Here is a 14,226-nt window from a genome sequence, read left to right on the forward strand (position 1 = left end):
CAAATTATACCAGTTATTCGATGAATTGTTTCAGCCCTATTTGATAGAAATCTTGTATTGGATCCTACTGAATAGTGCAGATGGATCTAATGTTGTGGTGAGTCGGTGAATGCAGCGTCGAAAGTGTTTCCAATTTATTTCAGACACACTGGTTCAAGTTAAGGATATCTCCACCATGGTGATCATCTTTGGCTTTAGTTTGACAGCCTGAGCGAGGATTCCTCCGTCACCTCCTCCTAAAATCAGCACCTCCTTGTCAGCGTAGTCCTCCTTTCCGCTGCCCATAATAGCTTCCGTGTAGGGCAAGTCGCTCTCAGCCAGGTCTGCATGGTTAAGTCGTTTTCGAAAAATTACAATTCACACACAACATTCAATTCTGTCAGGGGACTATCCACACTTACTGATATCTCCGTTGAGGACCAGCATGTTCCCAAACTGCTGTGAGTGCAATATTTTAATATTTTGGTATGGCGAGTCTTCGTCGTACAACACGCAGTCTATGTCATACTCTGTCAGCCTTCCATCAGTGGTGGGCCAGTAGCGGTCCACTTTTGCCCCTCGGACGAGTGGCGGCAGTCTGGCAACAACAATAACACGGAATCATCACGTATGCAGCATGCAGCCTCAAGGTGATGCAACAAATTGGAGTCAATTGGCATACCTCTTAATGCGTGTTATCTTGCCACTTAAGAGTACCTTTAGTTTCTTCTCCAGTATATTTAAAAGCTGAAGAAATACAAGTTGTATAACATGAACAAGGTCTCTGGTCTGTTTTACTGAATCATGAAAAAAATGTGACCTACATTCTGTAAAATATATTTTTATTCTTTTAGAAAAATAGATATTTTTAAATGCACATGTATGAGTTTGAACACCATAAACCAGGATTCATTTCAGTTTTTACATGCTCAGAGGGCACTACTACATTTATGAAATGTTGTGATTCAATGTACATTTCTGGATAAAATTTTGTTTTTTTATAACAGTTCATCTGAGGTTTTATAAATGTTTTTTTTAGAATTTCATAGAAAGTCTGATAGTCTAACCAGCACAGCAGAACTTTACTTGATCAGTTTTTCTTGCAAAAGCTCTCCAAACATTATTATTTGTTCCCCCTAACATATGTTCTTTTTCAATTTGAATTAGTTCTCAAATGATGCATCATTTTGGTACATTAGATTATTTCTAATTGAACAAAATTGTGTTGACTTTCTAGCGACTAAGTAATACTGGCAAACAGATTTGTATGTAGTAGTATTTTTGCATGTGTATGTAGTTAAAGGCACCTACATTGTCTATTTGAGCAATGTTATCCCCTTCATAACACTGCAGGTCAATAGTGAGCAACCCATGGAAGTGCAACCGCAGAATAACAAGCCTGAGGAGTAAAGAGGTGAAAATAAATTGACATAAATCTATAAAGTGTCATTAGCTTTGCTAAATGGATCCTCCACAACAAGATCAATAAGCTACAATGTTTAATGTCACAGTCATTCAACTTTGTTTTATTAGATAAACAGTTATTGTTCATTCTTAAATATTGACCTGCCGTTCTTTCCAACAAATGTGGCGAGGTATCCACGGCCATCTGAGTCATGTACGGTCTCTGTCATTTCCTGCTCGTGGAATATGGACAGCAGGCCTGGGACCGTTGATGCAGAGTCAACTGAGAACAAGAGAGCGTACAGGGATGAAAAACTGTACTTTACACAGATTTTATCGGCCTTATCGGTATTGGCCGATAATTAGCATTTTATGCTGATCGGCTTGAATGTCACAATTCGTCGATCCAATCAATGATGTCATTGATCGGCTCCGCAAAATAAATTTAATCCGTGTCAATCCATCGTGCACAGTATATTTTAATCGAAAAGCTAGTTTATTTTTAGCCTTGTCGCATGTCTTTTGGCGTAGTCCTGTAAATATCTGACGGCCAATAAAGTTATTTAAAAAAAATAAAATAAAAAAAAAATTTTCGGCGGTGTGGAACAGACAACAAGTCTGAGACAGACAACATGTAACTACAAGACAAATTTGCTCTCTCACGATTGCACTATGTCAGACTACTGCAATAAAATCTTGTATTCCGAGACCACCGCATCCCATTCTTTCCAATCACTGGGCTTCATCGTGTCAACGCAAACGGATAAACTTGTTACCATGGCGACGACAACAATGTATCACGACGTGTGTTTGGAAGAACAAAATGGGGGAAAATGTGTGTTGGTGGTCACCGGTGCTCAGGAGAGGACGTTCGTTTAAGGCTTGCTTCAGGTATGTTCACGTACTTTTAATACGATACGGCTCGCAAACAGGCAACAAAAACTTTATGTTGCCTAGCAAGCTAGTGCTAGCACGAACGGTTGTACGTAAACATGTCGCCGTTCTGTCGAATCATGCTCTAAAGTTTCGGTGCGGGTGAAGATATTTAATTAAAAATAAAGTAACTTAATTTCAGTAAGTTAGCACCCATTATTTCTGTCATGTTGTAATGTTGGTTTGACCTGATTGATTAGAATACATGACCTGGCTAGAGCAGTGATGTCCAACCTTTATGGAGCCAAGGAACATATTTGACAATTGAAAAATCTCACAGCACACCAACAAACAAAAATGTCACAAAAAGTGGATACATTAATTACTGCATTTACTTCCTGCCATCTCATAAAAGACCATTCATTTGTGCTGTCTGTCACTATGCCTTACTGGCATAAATAGAGGAACAAAGATACATTAGTTATTGTAAATATAATTTTTGAGCAATTAAGTACACAACTATATACGGTAAATGAACAGGTCATTTAAATAGACACATTCCATCATGTTATCGGATCGGTGATCGTTTTTTTAAACTCGCTGATCGGCCCCAAAAATCCTGATCGTGTAAGTGTCACTTGTCAATTATAAAATACTCAGAATAAAGAACAAAAAGTCCCATAATTTACACAATTCTAATTTACGAAATACATTTTAAAAAGAGGTTGGTGTTGAAACACTCAATTTTACTTGACTAATGTACGTGTGGCAGTATTGTACACTAAGATTTTCTCCCTAGACATATGCCTATAGGATTTAATTGCTTGATGTGAGGTTACTCTCATTACACAACCCTTATGATTATGTTAACTCTCATTTGCACACAAATTATTTGCAGGGGCTGGGCTCTTGACTACTGTCCTGTCCCAAACAGTCTTATTTGCTACTCGTCACGTCGTCTCTTCCTCAGAGTGTAGCACTCGACCTTGTATTGATTATTTTTTTTTTTAAAATAATTTAAAAAACCTGGTGTAATGTTATTGCTGTCATTTAACGTTATTCTGTTAATGTTTTCTGTTCTTCAACATATTTTGGTGGTGTGTTGTAGGTTATGGGGGGTAATGGCGGGAGCACGTACTAGGGGAAGCCTGAGTACAATTCGGAGAAGCCTGAACTCCCCGAGATGATGATGATGGGCGGTGGCCTTGGCGATCCGATTCCCGGGAAGGTGCCCAAGCTGGTGTGTGAGGTTGAGAAGTTCAGACTAGATATAGTCGGGCTCGCCTCCACACACGGCTTGGGCTCTGGTACCAGTCCTCTTGAGAGGGGTTGGACTCTGTTCCACTCTGGAGTTGCCCACGGTGAGAGGCGCCGATCAGGTGTGGGTATACTTATTGCCCCCCGGCTCCGGGCCTGTACGTTGGGGTTCACCCCGGTGGACGAGAGGGTAGCTTCCCTCCACTTCGCGTTGGAGGCGGGGTCCTGAGTGTTATTTGTGCCTATGCACCAAACAGCAGTTTAGAGTACCCACCCTTTTTGGAGTCCTTAGAGGGGTGCTGGAGAGCGCTCCCGCTGGAGACTCCATCGTTCTGCTGGGGGACTTCAACGCTCACGTGGGCAACGACAGTAAGACCTGGAAGGGCGTGATTGGGAGGAATTTCACCCACGTCTTGGGGGAGGCGGGGGATATTGAGTCCGAGTGGACCATATTCCGCGCCTCTATTGCCGAGGCGGCTGAGGTAGTCTGTGCCTGTCGTGGCGGCAATCCCCGAACCCGTTGGTGGATACCAGCGGTGAGGGAATCCGTCAAGCTGAAGAAGAAGTCCTATCAGGCCTTTTTGGACTGTGGGACTCCTGAGGCAGCTGATGGGTACCGGCTGCCCAAGCGGAATGCGGCTTTGGTGGTCGCTGAGGCAAAAACCCGGGCGTGGGAGGAGTTCAGTGAGGCCATGGAGAACGACTTCTGTACGGCTTCGAGGAAATTCTGGTCCACCATATGGCGTCTCAGGTGGGGGAAGAAGTGCACCGTCAACAATGTGTATAGTGGGGATAGGGCGCTGCTGACCTTGACTTGGGACGTTGTGAATTGGTGGGGAGAATACTTCGAAGACCTCCTCAATTCCACCGACACGCCTTTCCATGAGGAAGCCTAGTCTGGGGTAACTGGGGCAGGCTCTCCTATCTCTGGAGATAGGAGAGCCCTCGGCAGTGTCCTCGCGGGTGCATGGTAGTTCGCCCAACCAGTCTACATGTGTTTTGTGGACTTGGAAAAGGCGTTCGACTTTGTCCCCCTATGGGGGGTGCTTCGGGAGTATGGTGTACCGAACCACCTGATACGGGCTGTTTGGTCCCTCTACGACACCGGGGTCTCCTCCCGGTGGGACATGCCCGGAACACCTCACCAGGGAGGCGCCCGGGAGGCATCCGAATCAGATGCCCCAGCCACCTCATCTGGCTCATCTCAATGCGGAGGAGCAGCGGCTCTAGTCTGAGATCCTCCCGGATGACCGAGCTTCTCACCCTATCTCTAAGGGAGAGCCCGGACACCCTGCGGAGAAAACTCATTTCGGCCGCTTGTATCCGGGATCTTGTTCTTTCGGTCACGACCCACAGCTCATGACCATAGGTGAGGGTAGGAACGAAGATTGACCGGTAAATTGAGAGCTTCGCCTTTCGGCTTAGCTCTTTCTTTACCACAACGGACCGATACAAAGTCCGCATCACTGCAGACGCTGCACCGATCCGCCTGTCGATCTCCCGTTCCATTCTTCCCTCACTCGTGAACAAGACCCCAAGATACTTGAATTCCTCCACTTGGGGCAGGATCTCATCCCCGACCTGGAGATGGCATGCCACCCTTTTCCGACTGAGGACCATGATCTCAGATTTGGAGGTGCTGATTCTCATTCCAGCCGCTTCACACTCGGCTGCAAACTACTCCAATGAGAGTTGGAGGTCACGGCTTGATGAAGCCAACAGAACCACATCATCTGCAAAAAGCAGAGATGCAATACTGACGCCACCAAACCGGACCCCCTCTACGCCTCGCCTGCGCCTAGAAATTCTGTCCATAAAAGTTATGAACAGAATCGGCGACAAAGGGCAGCCTTGGCGGAGTCCAACCCTCACCGGGAGCGAGTCCGACTTACTGCCGGATATGCGGACCAAACTCTGACTCCGGTCGTACAGGGACCGAACAGCTCGTATCAGGGGGTTTGGTACCCCATACTCCCGAAGCACTCTCCACAGGACTCCCCGAGGGACACGGTCGAACGCCTTCTCTAAGCCCACAAAACACATGTAGACTGGTTGGGCGAACTCCCATGCACCCTCGAGGACCCTGCCGAGGGTGTAGAGCTGGTCCACTGTTCCACGGCCAGGACGAAAACCACACTGCTCCTCCTGAATCTGAGATTCGACTTCCCGACGGACCCTCCTCTCCAGCACCCCTGAATAGACCTTACCAGGGAGGCTGAGCAGTGTGATCCCCCTGTAGTTGGAACACACCCTCCGGTCCCCCTTCTTAAAAAGGGGGACCACCACCCCAGTCTGCCAATCCAGAGGCACTGTCCCCGATGTCCACGCGATGTTGCAGAGGCGTGTCAACCAGGACAGTTCCACAACATCCAGAGCCTTTAGGAACTCCGGGCGAACCTCATCCACCCCCGGGGCCCTGCCACCGAGGAGCTTTTTAACTACCTCGGTGCCCTCAAACCCAGAGATAGGAAAGCCCGCCTCAGAGAACCCACACTCTGCTTCCCCATGGGAAGGCGTGTCGGTGGAATTGAGGAGGTCTTCGAAGTATTCTCCCCACCGACTCACAACGTCCCGAGTCGAGGTCAGCAGCGCCCCATCCCCACTATACACAGTGTTGGTGGTGCACTGCTTTCCTCTCCTGAGACGTCGGATGGTGGACCAGAATTTCCTCGAAGCCGTCCGGAAGTCTTTCTCCATGGCCTCACCGAACTCCTCCCATGCCCGGGTTTTTGCTTCAGCGACCACCAGAGCTGCATTCCGCTTGGCCAGCCGGTACCCATCAGCTGCCTCTGGAGTCCACAGGCCAAAAAGACCCGATAGGACTCCTTCAGCTTGACAGCATCCCTCACCGTTGGTGTCCACCAACGGGTTTGGGGATTGCCGCCACGACAGGCACCGAGCACCTTACGGCCACAGCTCCGGTCGGCCGCCTCAGCAATGGAGGCGCGGAACATGGTCCACTCGGACTCGATGTCCCCCGCCTCCCCTGGAACATGAGCAAAGTTCTGTCGGAGGTGGGAGTTGAAACTCCTTCTGACAGGGGATTCTGCCAGACGTTCCCAGCAGACCCTCACAATACATTTGGGCCTGCCACGTCGGACCGGCATCTTCCCCCACCATCGGAGCCAACTCACCACCAGGTGGTGATCAGTTGACAGCTCCGCCCCTCTCTTCACCCGAGTGTCCAAGACATGCGGCCGCAAGTCCGATGACACGACCACAAAGTCGATCATCGAACTGCGACCTAGGGTGTCCTGGTGCCAAGTGCACGTGTGGACACCCTGATGCTTGAACATGGTGTTCGTTATGGACAATCCGTGACGAGCATAGAAGTCCAATAACAGAACACCGCTCGGGTTCTGATCGGGGGGGTCGTTCCTCCCAATCGCGCCCTTCCAGATCTCACTGTCATTGCCCACGTGAGCATTGAAGTCCCCCAACAGAACAATGGAGTCCCCAGCGGGAGCGCTCTCCAGCACCCCCTCCAAGGACTCCAAAAAGGGTGGGTACTCTGAACTGCTGTTTGGTGCATAGGCAGAAACAGTCAGGACCCGTCCCCCCACCCGAAGGCGGAGGGAGGCTACCCCCTCATCCACCGGGGTGAACCCCAACATACAGGCGCCGAGCCGGGGGGCAATAAGTACACCCACACCTGCTCAGCGCCTCTCACCATGGGCAACTCCAGAGTGGAAAAGAGTCCAACCCCTCTCGAGAGGACTGGTACCAGAGCCCAAGGTGTGTGTGGAGGCGAGTCCGACTAGATCGAGTCGGAACTTCTCGACCTCACACACCAGCTCGGGCTCCTTCCCTGCCAGAGAGGTGACATTCCACGTCCCTAGAGCCAGCTTCTGTAGCCGGGGATCGGATCGCCAAGGTCCCCCCCTTCGGCCACCGCCCAGCTCACACTGCACCCGACCCCTATGGCCCCTCCTACAGGTGGTGAGCCCATGGGAAGGGGGACCCACGTTACCCTTTCGGGCTGTGCCCGGCCGGGCCCCATGGGTGCAGGCCCGGCCACCAGGCGCTCGCCTTCGAGCCCCACCACCAGGCCTGGCTGCAGTGGGGGGCCCCGGTGGCCCGCGTCCGGGCAAGGGAAAACGAAGTCCATTGTTTGTCGTCATCATTAGGGGTCTTTGAGCCGTGCTTTGTCTGGTCCCTCACCTCGGACCTGTTTGTCATGGGTGACCCTGCCAGGGGCATAAAGCCCCAGACAACTTAGCTCCTAGGATCACTGGGACACACAAACCCCTCCACCACGACAAGGTGACGGCTCAAGGAGGGGTGTCTCCAAAGTGTTCTGTACATTGACTGTCTGTTGTCGTACTAAAGCGGCTCCAACTACCGGAGACAAATTCCCTGTGTGTTTTTGGACACACTTTGCAAATAAAGATGATTCTGATTCTTATTCTGATGATGTGGTTCTGTTGGCTTCATCAGGCCGTGATCTCCAACTCTCACTGGAGCGGTTCGCAGCAGAGTGTGAAGCGGCTGGGATGAGAATCTCTAAATCTGAGACCATGGTCCTTAGTCAGAAAAGGGTGGAGTGCCCTCTCCAGGTCGGGGATGAGATCCTTCCCCAAGTGGAGGAGTTCAAATATCTTGGGGTTTTGTTCACAAGTGAGGGAAGAATGGAACGGGAGATCGACAGGCATCTGCAGTGATGCAGACTTTGTATCGGTCTGTTGTGGTGAAGAAGGAGCTAAGCCGAAAGGCGAAGCTCTCGATTTACCGGGCGATCTACATTCCTCCCCTGACCTATGGTCACGAGCTGTGGCCATAGCTCGTGACCGAAAGAACAAGATCCCGGATACAAGCGGCCGTAATGAGTTTCCTCCGCAGGGTGTCCTGGCTCTCCCTTAAAGATAAGGTGAGAAGCTCGGTCATCCGGGAGGGGCTCAGAGTAGAGCCGCTGCTCCTCCGCATTGAGAGGAGCCAGATGAGGTGGCTCGGGCATCTGTTTAGGATGCCTCTTGGACGTCTCCCTGGTGTGGTGTTCCGGGCACGTCCCACCGGGAGGAGACCCCGGGGACGACCCAGGATACGCTGGAGAGTACGTCTTTCGGCTTACCTGGGAACGCCTCGGGATCCCCTCGGAAGAGCTGCAGGAAGTGGCTGGGGAGAGGGAAGTCTGGGCTTCCCTGCTGAGGCTGCTGCCCCCGCGACCCGACCTCAGATAAGCGGAAGACAATGGATGGATGGATGGATAGGGTCTCGAAAGCATCAAATAATACTAGTAACAGCTCTTAGAATAATGCAGTGCAGTTTTACACATTGTGATATTATCACTAGCCCAGGGGTGCCCAAACTTTGTTTCCCCAAGATCTACTTTAAGCAGCCAACCTCCCGAGATCTACCTTTTTTTGGGGGGGTGCGTGGGGGCCGCGACCATATCCCCGGTTTGAGAGCGCAAAGCGCTACCAGTGAGCTACAATTCTGAGCCGCCTACACAGCTCAGCACCAATGTATGTTGATGTACCTTGCATCACCGCATGAGCCAATCTTGCCCAACACAACATAATTAACAATGTCAATTTTTTTTTCATTACCTGAGTTTACTCCGATGACTTGCACTGAAGTGAAGCAGCCAGGGATGCATAGTCAGTGTAGTATTTTTCATGCACAATCCTAAAATGCCACTCCACATTTCTGTTCTTTGGTAATGCGATGGCAGACTGGCACATGAGGCATACACATTTTGAAAATGTCATCATGAAAAAAATACTCCTCGTCCCATTTCGTATGAAAGTGCTAAGTTTTTGTCTTCTTACTTGGTCCAGGCCACCCACTCATTTTGGTACCCTTTCTTAAGTTTAAGAGAAAACACCGAGATAAAAATTGGAGGTAACTCACTGACTAGCTAGTTTTGACACACTTTGTGCCGTTGTTTGCGCATCTGCAGTTACCTTTTAGCAGCGTTGTTTGCGCATGTGCGTGACCTAAGTGTCAGAAAAATTCAGATATCATCGATTATATATGTATATCAATCAAGCAACGGGATGGATGATAGGCTGATGTCTTTTTTTTTAATGTCACGCGATGTCATGCGATCTACCAATACTACCTTCGCAGTCGACTGGTCGATCGCGATCGACGCATTGAGCACCCCTGCACTAGCAGAATAACAAAGCATTTGATTAATGTCTCAAAAAAGTGCATGATTATTTTTGACGAATAGCTTGTGGCAATCAATTTTATGATTATCTAGTTGCACATTACAGTCAACAAACCCCAGGAAAATCCATCCATCCATCCATTTTCTGAGCCGCTTCTCCTCACTAGGGTCGCGGACCTGCCGGAGCCTATCCCAGAATACTTAAAATATTTTTTTAATGTTTTTTTTTTTTTTTTAAGTAATGTTTAAAACATGTGCTGCAACTAATTATTATTTTAATAATCTTTCATTATAAATCTTTAATATATGTCGCTATATCCAATGATTTTGTTTTTATTTCTTTAAAAATTTCCATCCTTTTATAAAAAAACAAAAATAAAAAAAAAACACGACATTTTTTGAAATTGCCAGTGCAGAAAATGCACAAACATGCATTGATTATGATTCATTTACTGGTTTGATCCATGTCAGAAATTAGGTAAAAAATATTCATAATTGGTACCCCGCCTCTCGCCTGAAGATAGCTGGGATAGGCTCCAGCACGCCCGTGACCCTAGTGAGGATAAGCGGAATGAAAGATGAATGAATATTGATAATTGTTTACCAAAGTAAAAGCAGATTTGCAAATGTCTTATTTTGATTTAACACAAACATAATCACTGTATTTCATGGAGGATTACAGCAATTGGAGAATATTTAGTGCTAAGAGGCTGAAATTCCCAGGATTTGGACAATTATTAGTCGATCAAGTTTTCAGTCTAAACAATTAATGGATTATAATAATAAAAGTGAGATTAATTTGGTAATTGTTTCGTTGTCGATTAATCATTGCTCCATCTAGTTTGTCATCTTTGTCCACGATTCTCCCTGTTTGCTGCTTTATCCACTGACACTAGCATGAACATTAACCTACTTCATGGTACTTCATATAACCTTTTCGTCCAATTGATTTGTCCATTTTGTTGTTCTCCTACTGTTGCTTTGTTTGTTTGTGTTGGTCATAGTCTTGTTTATGTGTTATATCGTTAGCCTAATAGCATAATTGTCTCGTTATTTTTTTAACATTATCCGAAAACGAGAAACAGCAACAACAACAAAAACAAAGTCAACAAACAAGAATCAGTTGGCTTGAGTCAACCTTTGTAGTTTACCATGACCTGAATGACTGAGAATCGACAAAGACAAAGAATACACTTTTTTTTTTGCAAGCACATTGGTGTCTATTATTGATATTGTGACAGACACTTCTTGGGCATTTATGCGAAGATTAAAAGGGGACAATGTACGACAATGATTTATACCTACTTCCGGTAGCACTGCTGCCATGATTAGCAATGACAGAATGACAAAATATTCCATTGACATCGTTTAACAAAATTGACCAACAAATGACGCATAAATTAAAATGTGACTTTTAAAACCTTCTACTGTGCATTCACGTCCAACACTGAGCGTTGGAAAGATAAATGTCACGTCCACATGCATTTGTGTGGACGGCGTTGCAATCAAATCGCTAGAACATTTTGAAGGGCAGCGACATCGTAGCAGGTTAACGACGAGAAACTAGCCAGCTAGCTTAGCATGCAGCCCTCCACAACCACGAGCACGAGCACACTTCGGTGACCGGGACCGAGCCGCCGGCCGTCCTCTTACCTGCCGTCGAGAGGTTGAAGTCGAGAGTATAGTGTCGCAGTGCCATGTTTGGAGGCAGCCGTTATCCATTCCTGGCGTGCGAGTGCGTTTAAGTGCAGAGCCGAAGTGGGAGGGCCCTGCTGCTTGTTGCCCTGCCTCTCCAATACACTTCCACCGCTCCGACCATAGATATCGTCCGACCGGGGCAGCCGAACACAGCGTCAACGCGCCCAGAGCAGAGAGTGGTGAAATTAAGCAAGATTGTTATCCACCCTGTCTGAGGCGGTCAAACGCTCGTCGTTTGTACGCAGGACAATTGAAGTCTACTTTCAATAAACGATTTATGTCACCATAACCCGCATTTCACCCCGCCCCGCAAAAAATAAAAAGCTGAGCTTCTCCTTTGAACTTCATATTCATTGTAGTTATTTTATGCTATTAGAAATTCATATTGGTCAAACTTAAAAAACTATGATAGTGTGGACATTTTTGCCTAATGTTTGCATTTTATGAGCACATGGACCTCCACTTAGCAAGCTGACTGTGTACTGATCATATTAATATTTCACTATGACAGAGTGGACATGTTAAGCTTCACAACATCCAATTACACACAGGTAGACTTTGCAGTTTAATTATTATTATTATTAAATCATATATGTTAAAACTGTGTATGACATGACGGTAGAATATTATTAAAACGATCTTTTGAAAAATTATCCCTCTCTGACCCCATCTAAGGTTTCTAATTTAATTTGAAATATTATTTTAAAACTTGTCACAGTGTGACAAGATTAACCAATCAAAAACTGTAGAGACTGTGTCAACCATTTGCCATGCACTCAAGCTTCAGCACACAGCAACCTCTCACAAAAGAAGACTATTATGCTGTATTTCTTGGCTACATTATTTAACTCCGGTTAGCAACAAACGTTAAAAAGAAGGAATTGGATAGCTCTCAAGACAAAACAAGGGTAAACATATTCAACAGAGGTGTTCTATGCTGTCAGTGTCCAGCCACCCACCACTACTGTACCTTTACTTTAGCTTTAATATGATGAAAATTACAAAACAAGTCTAAATATTTACATTGTCACTAGCCTCTCTTTCAGCCTCCTTTGAAAGCAAACAAAATTCTGACGGCAATGTCATTGAAAACATCAGTGTTTCTTAGAGAGAGAGTTACCCATACATGAACAAACAGAGTAGTTTTAGCAAATAACTTACTGTGGACAATAAAACCATGATAAAAAAATCTGTATCATTTAACATACACTGTACTTAGCAGAGCAGTGTGTGGGACATGCCAAATTGGTCTTAAACAAAGGAAACACATTTTTAAAAGACTCATTGTACTTGGATATGTGGAAATGTATGACCACTTTTCATAAAACCTCAGAGTTTCATTATTTTGCTACATTTTCCATTTTCATGATGACTCAGTGATTCTGATGAAGACACAAAGCATGTTATTGTGATATTGGCCCTTCAGGCTCATGTGCGGTACTGCGTACAGTCTTTTGTCCTCACAAGTAAGACCATTTTGCACACTAGTAATTTTTTCCCACTACGAGTGCCACTTTTGGCCAACTAGTATGCAATTAAACCTCACTACTAAATTATTGTGCTGCAGTACTAACACTCCTAACCCCAACTAGTAGGGATGAGTCACGTACTAGTAGCCTCGGTGCACCAAAATGCCCACTTGTAGTTTTGCCTCACTAGTGACAGTTGTCCTAATAGTATGCCAGTTGTCCTACTAGTGCAATGTCATAAAGTTTTGGAAAAACATTACAAGTAAGATTCTGTAAGTAAGTAGTCACTGATGGTGTCGTGGTACATTCGGCTGACTTCAGTGCAGGCAGCACGGGTTCAGTTCCCACTTAGTGATGGTGTGAATGTGAGTATAAATGGTTGTCTGTGTCTAAATGTGACTGGTGACCAGCTCAGGATGTAGTCTGCCTTTTGCCTGAAGTCAGCTGGGATAGGCTCCACTACCCCATGACCCTGAACAGGATAAGCGGTGTTAGGAATTGATGGATTCTGTAAGTAGTATACTGCTAGTGCGCTGAATTATCTTCCCAGTGATAACAAAGAATGTACGAGTACATTAACCTTCAACTAGATATCACGGATAGTGAATAAATGCTGCTTTCCAGACATTTTTTGTATATGTGTTACATCCAGTGCCAGTATTGCCCAACCTATATTGAGGCAATTTAAAGCACATATTTTACATTAGAAAAATCTCACACCACCAAACAAAACTGTTACATCAAGTCTATGGACCTAATTGATGACGATCTTGTCAAAACTCAAGTCAATGTGAGCATGCTTGAGTTGTTCTCTTATATTAATGGTAACGTGGATACACGTTAATTGTACATTTTGCTATCGAGTGGAAGGGCATTTAATTGTTCTGCTAGTCACTCAACGTCGCTGGCGTAGCTAGCTGAACTTAGAAATTCTAGATAAAATTGATAATAAATAATTATTTTCAGCCCAATCTAGTGCAATTGGATAATTTTTCATGCCACACATGATGGTCTCTTGCGGCACAGTGGTTTGTGAGTCATTGCTGTAAACTGTAAACAGTAATTGCATCAAATCTGCCTTTACCAATATACTATACTAATGCTCACTTTGGATTGTCACTGTCTGTATTTGTTGTTGAAGTGGTGCAGAACTCAATTGCACTGTGTTGAAAGGAGTATGCACTGCTTCAATGCAGAAATCCCAAGATCTTAGAATATGGCACATTACTGCACAAAACAAGCACAATCATGAAGACATTGTTAAATTAATACCTCTCTGATTGTGTTAATATAAACTAAGACGAGTATCTTTGTAAAGGGAAACTTGTTAATGACACAGCTCTTGTAATGGATCTCAGTGAATTGTGCTACTGTACCTAAAAAAAAAAGTGTCTTTTGGTTATACAATGTATGAGGCCTTTTGCTTTCAACAAA

The 14,226-nt window shown here is 45.8% G+C and overlaps 1 protein-coding gene across 5 annotated transcripts in view; it reads right to left on the reverse strand.

The window, feature by feature from the left end:
- sms (spermine synthase) overlaps positions 1 to 11,472 on the reverse strand; it is a 17,142-nt gene extending 5,670 nt beyond the window's left edge. For 2 of the 5 annotated variants that reach the window (XR_009785103.1, XM_061751317.1), the window contains exons 1-7: positions 11,279 to 11,470; positions 8,582 to 8,681; positions 1,546 to 1,666; positions 1,291 to 1,378; positions 662 to 726; positions 402 to 577; positions 167 to 323 (exon numbers count right to left, since the gene is read on the reverse strand). Coding sequence is in view for 4 of the 5 variants with exons in the window: in XM_061751317.1 (XP_061607301.1) it covers positions 167 to 323; positions 402 to 577; positions 662 to 726; positions 1,291 to 1,378; positions 1,546 to 1,666; positions 8,582 to 8,681; positions 11,279 to 11,347 (776 nt within the window). In the remaining variant the exon portion in view is untranslated. Of the gene's footprint in view, positions 1 to 166; positions 324 to 401; positions 578 to 661; positions 727 to 1,290; positions 1,379 to 1,545; positions 1,667 to 8,581; positions 8,682 to 11,278 lie in introns of all 5 variants that reach the window. The other 3 variants (XM_061751318.1, XM_061751319.1, XM_061751320.1) reach the window with 3 other exon arrangements.
- Positions 11,473 to 14,226: the final 2,754 nt, after the last annotated feature.

This window comes from Phyllopteryx taeniolatus, chromosome 17 (genome assembly GCF_024500385.1).
Source record: "Phyllopteryx taeniolatus isolate TA_2022b chromosome 17, UOR_Ptae_1.2, whole genome shotgun sequence".
Lineage (NCBI taxonomy): Eukaryota > Metazoa > Chordata > Actinopteri > Syngnathiformes > Syngnathidae > Phyllopteryx > Phyllopteryx taeniolatus.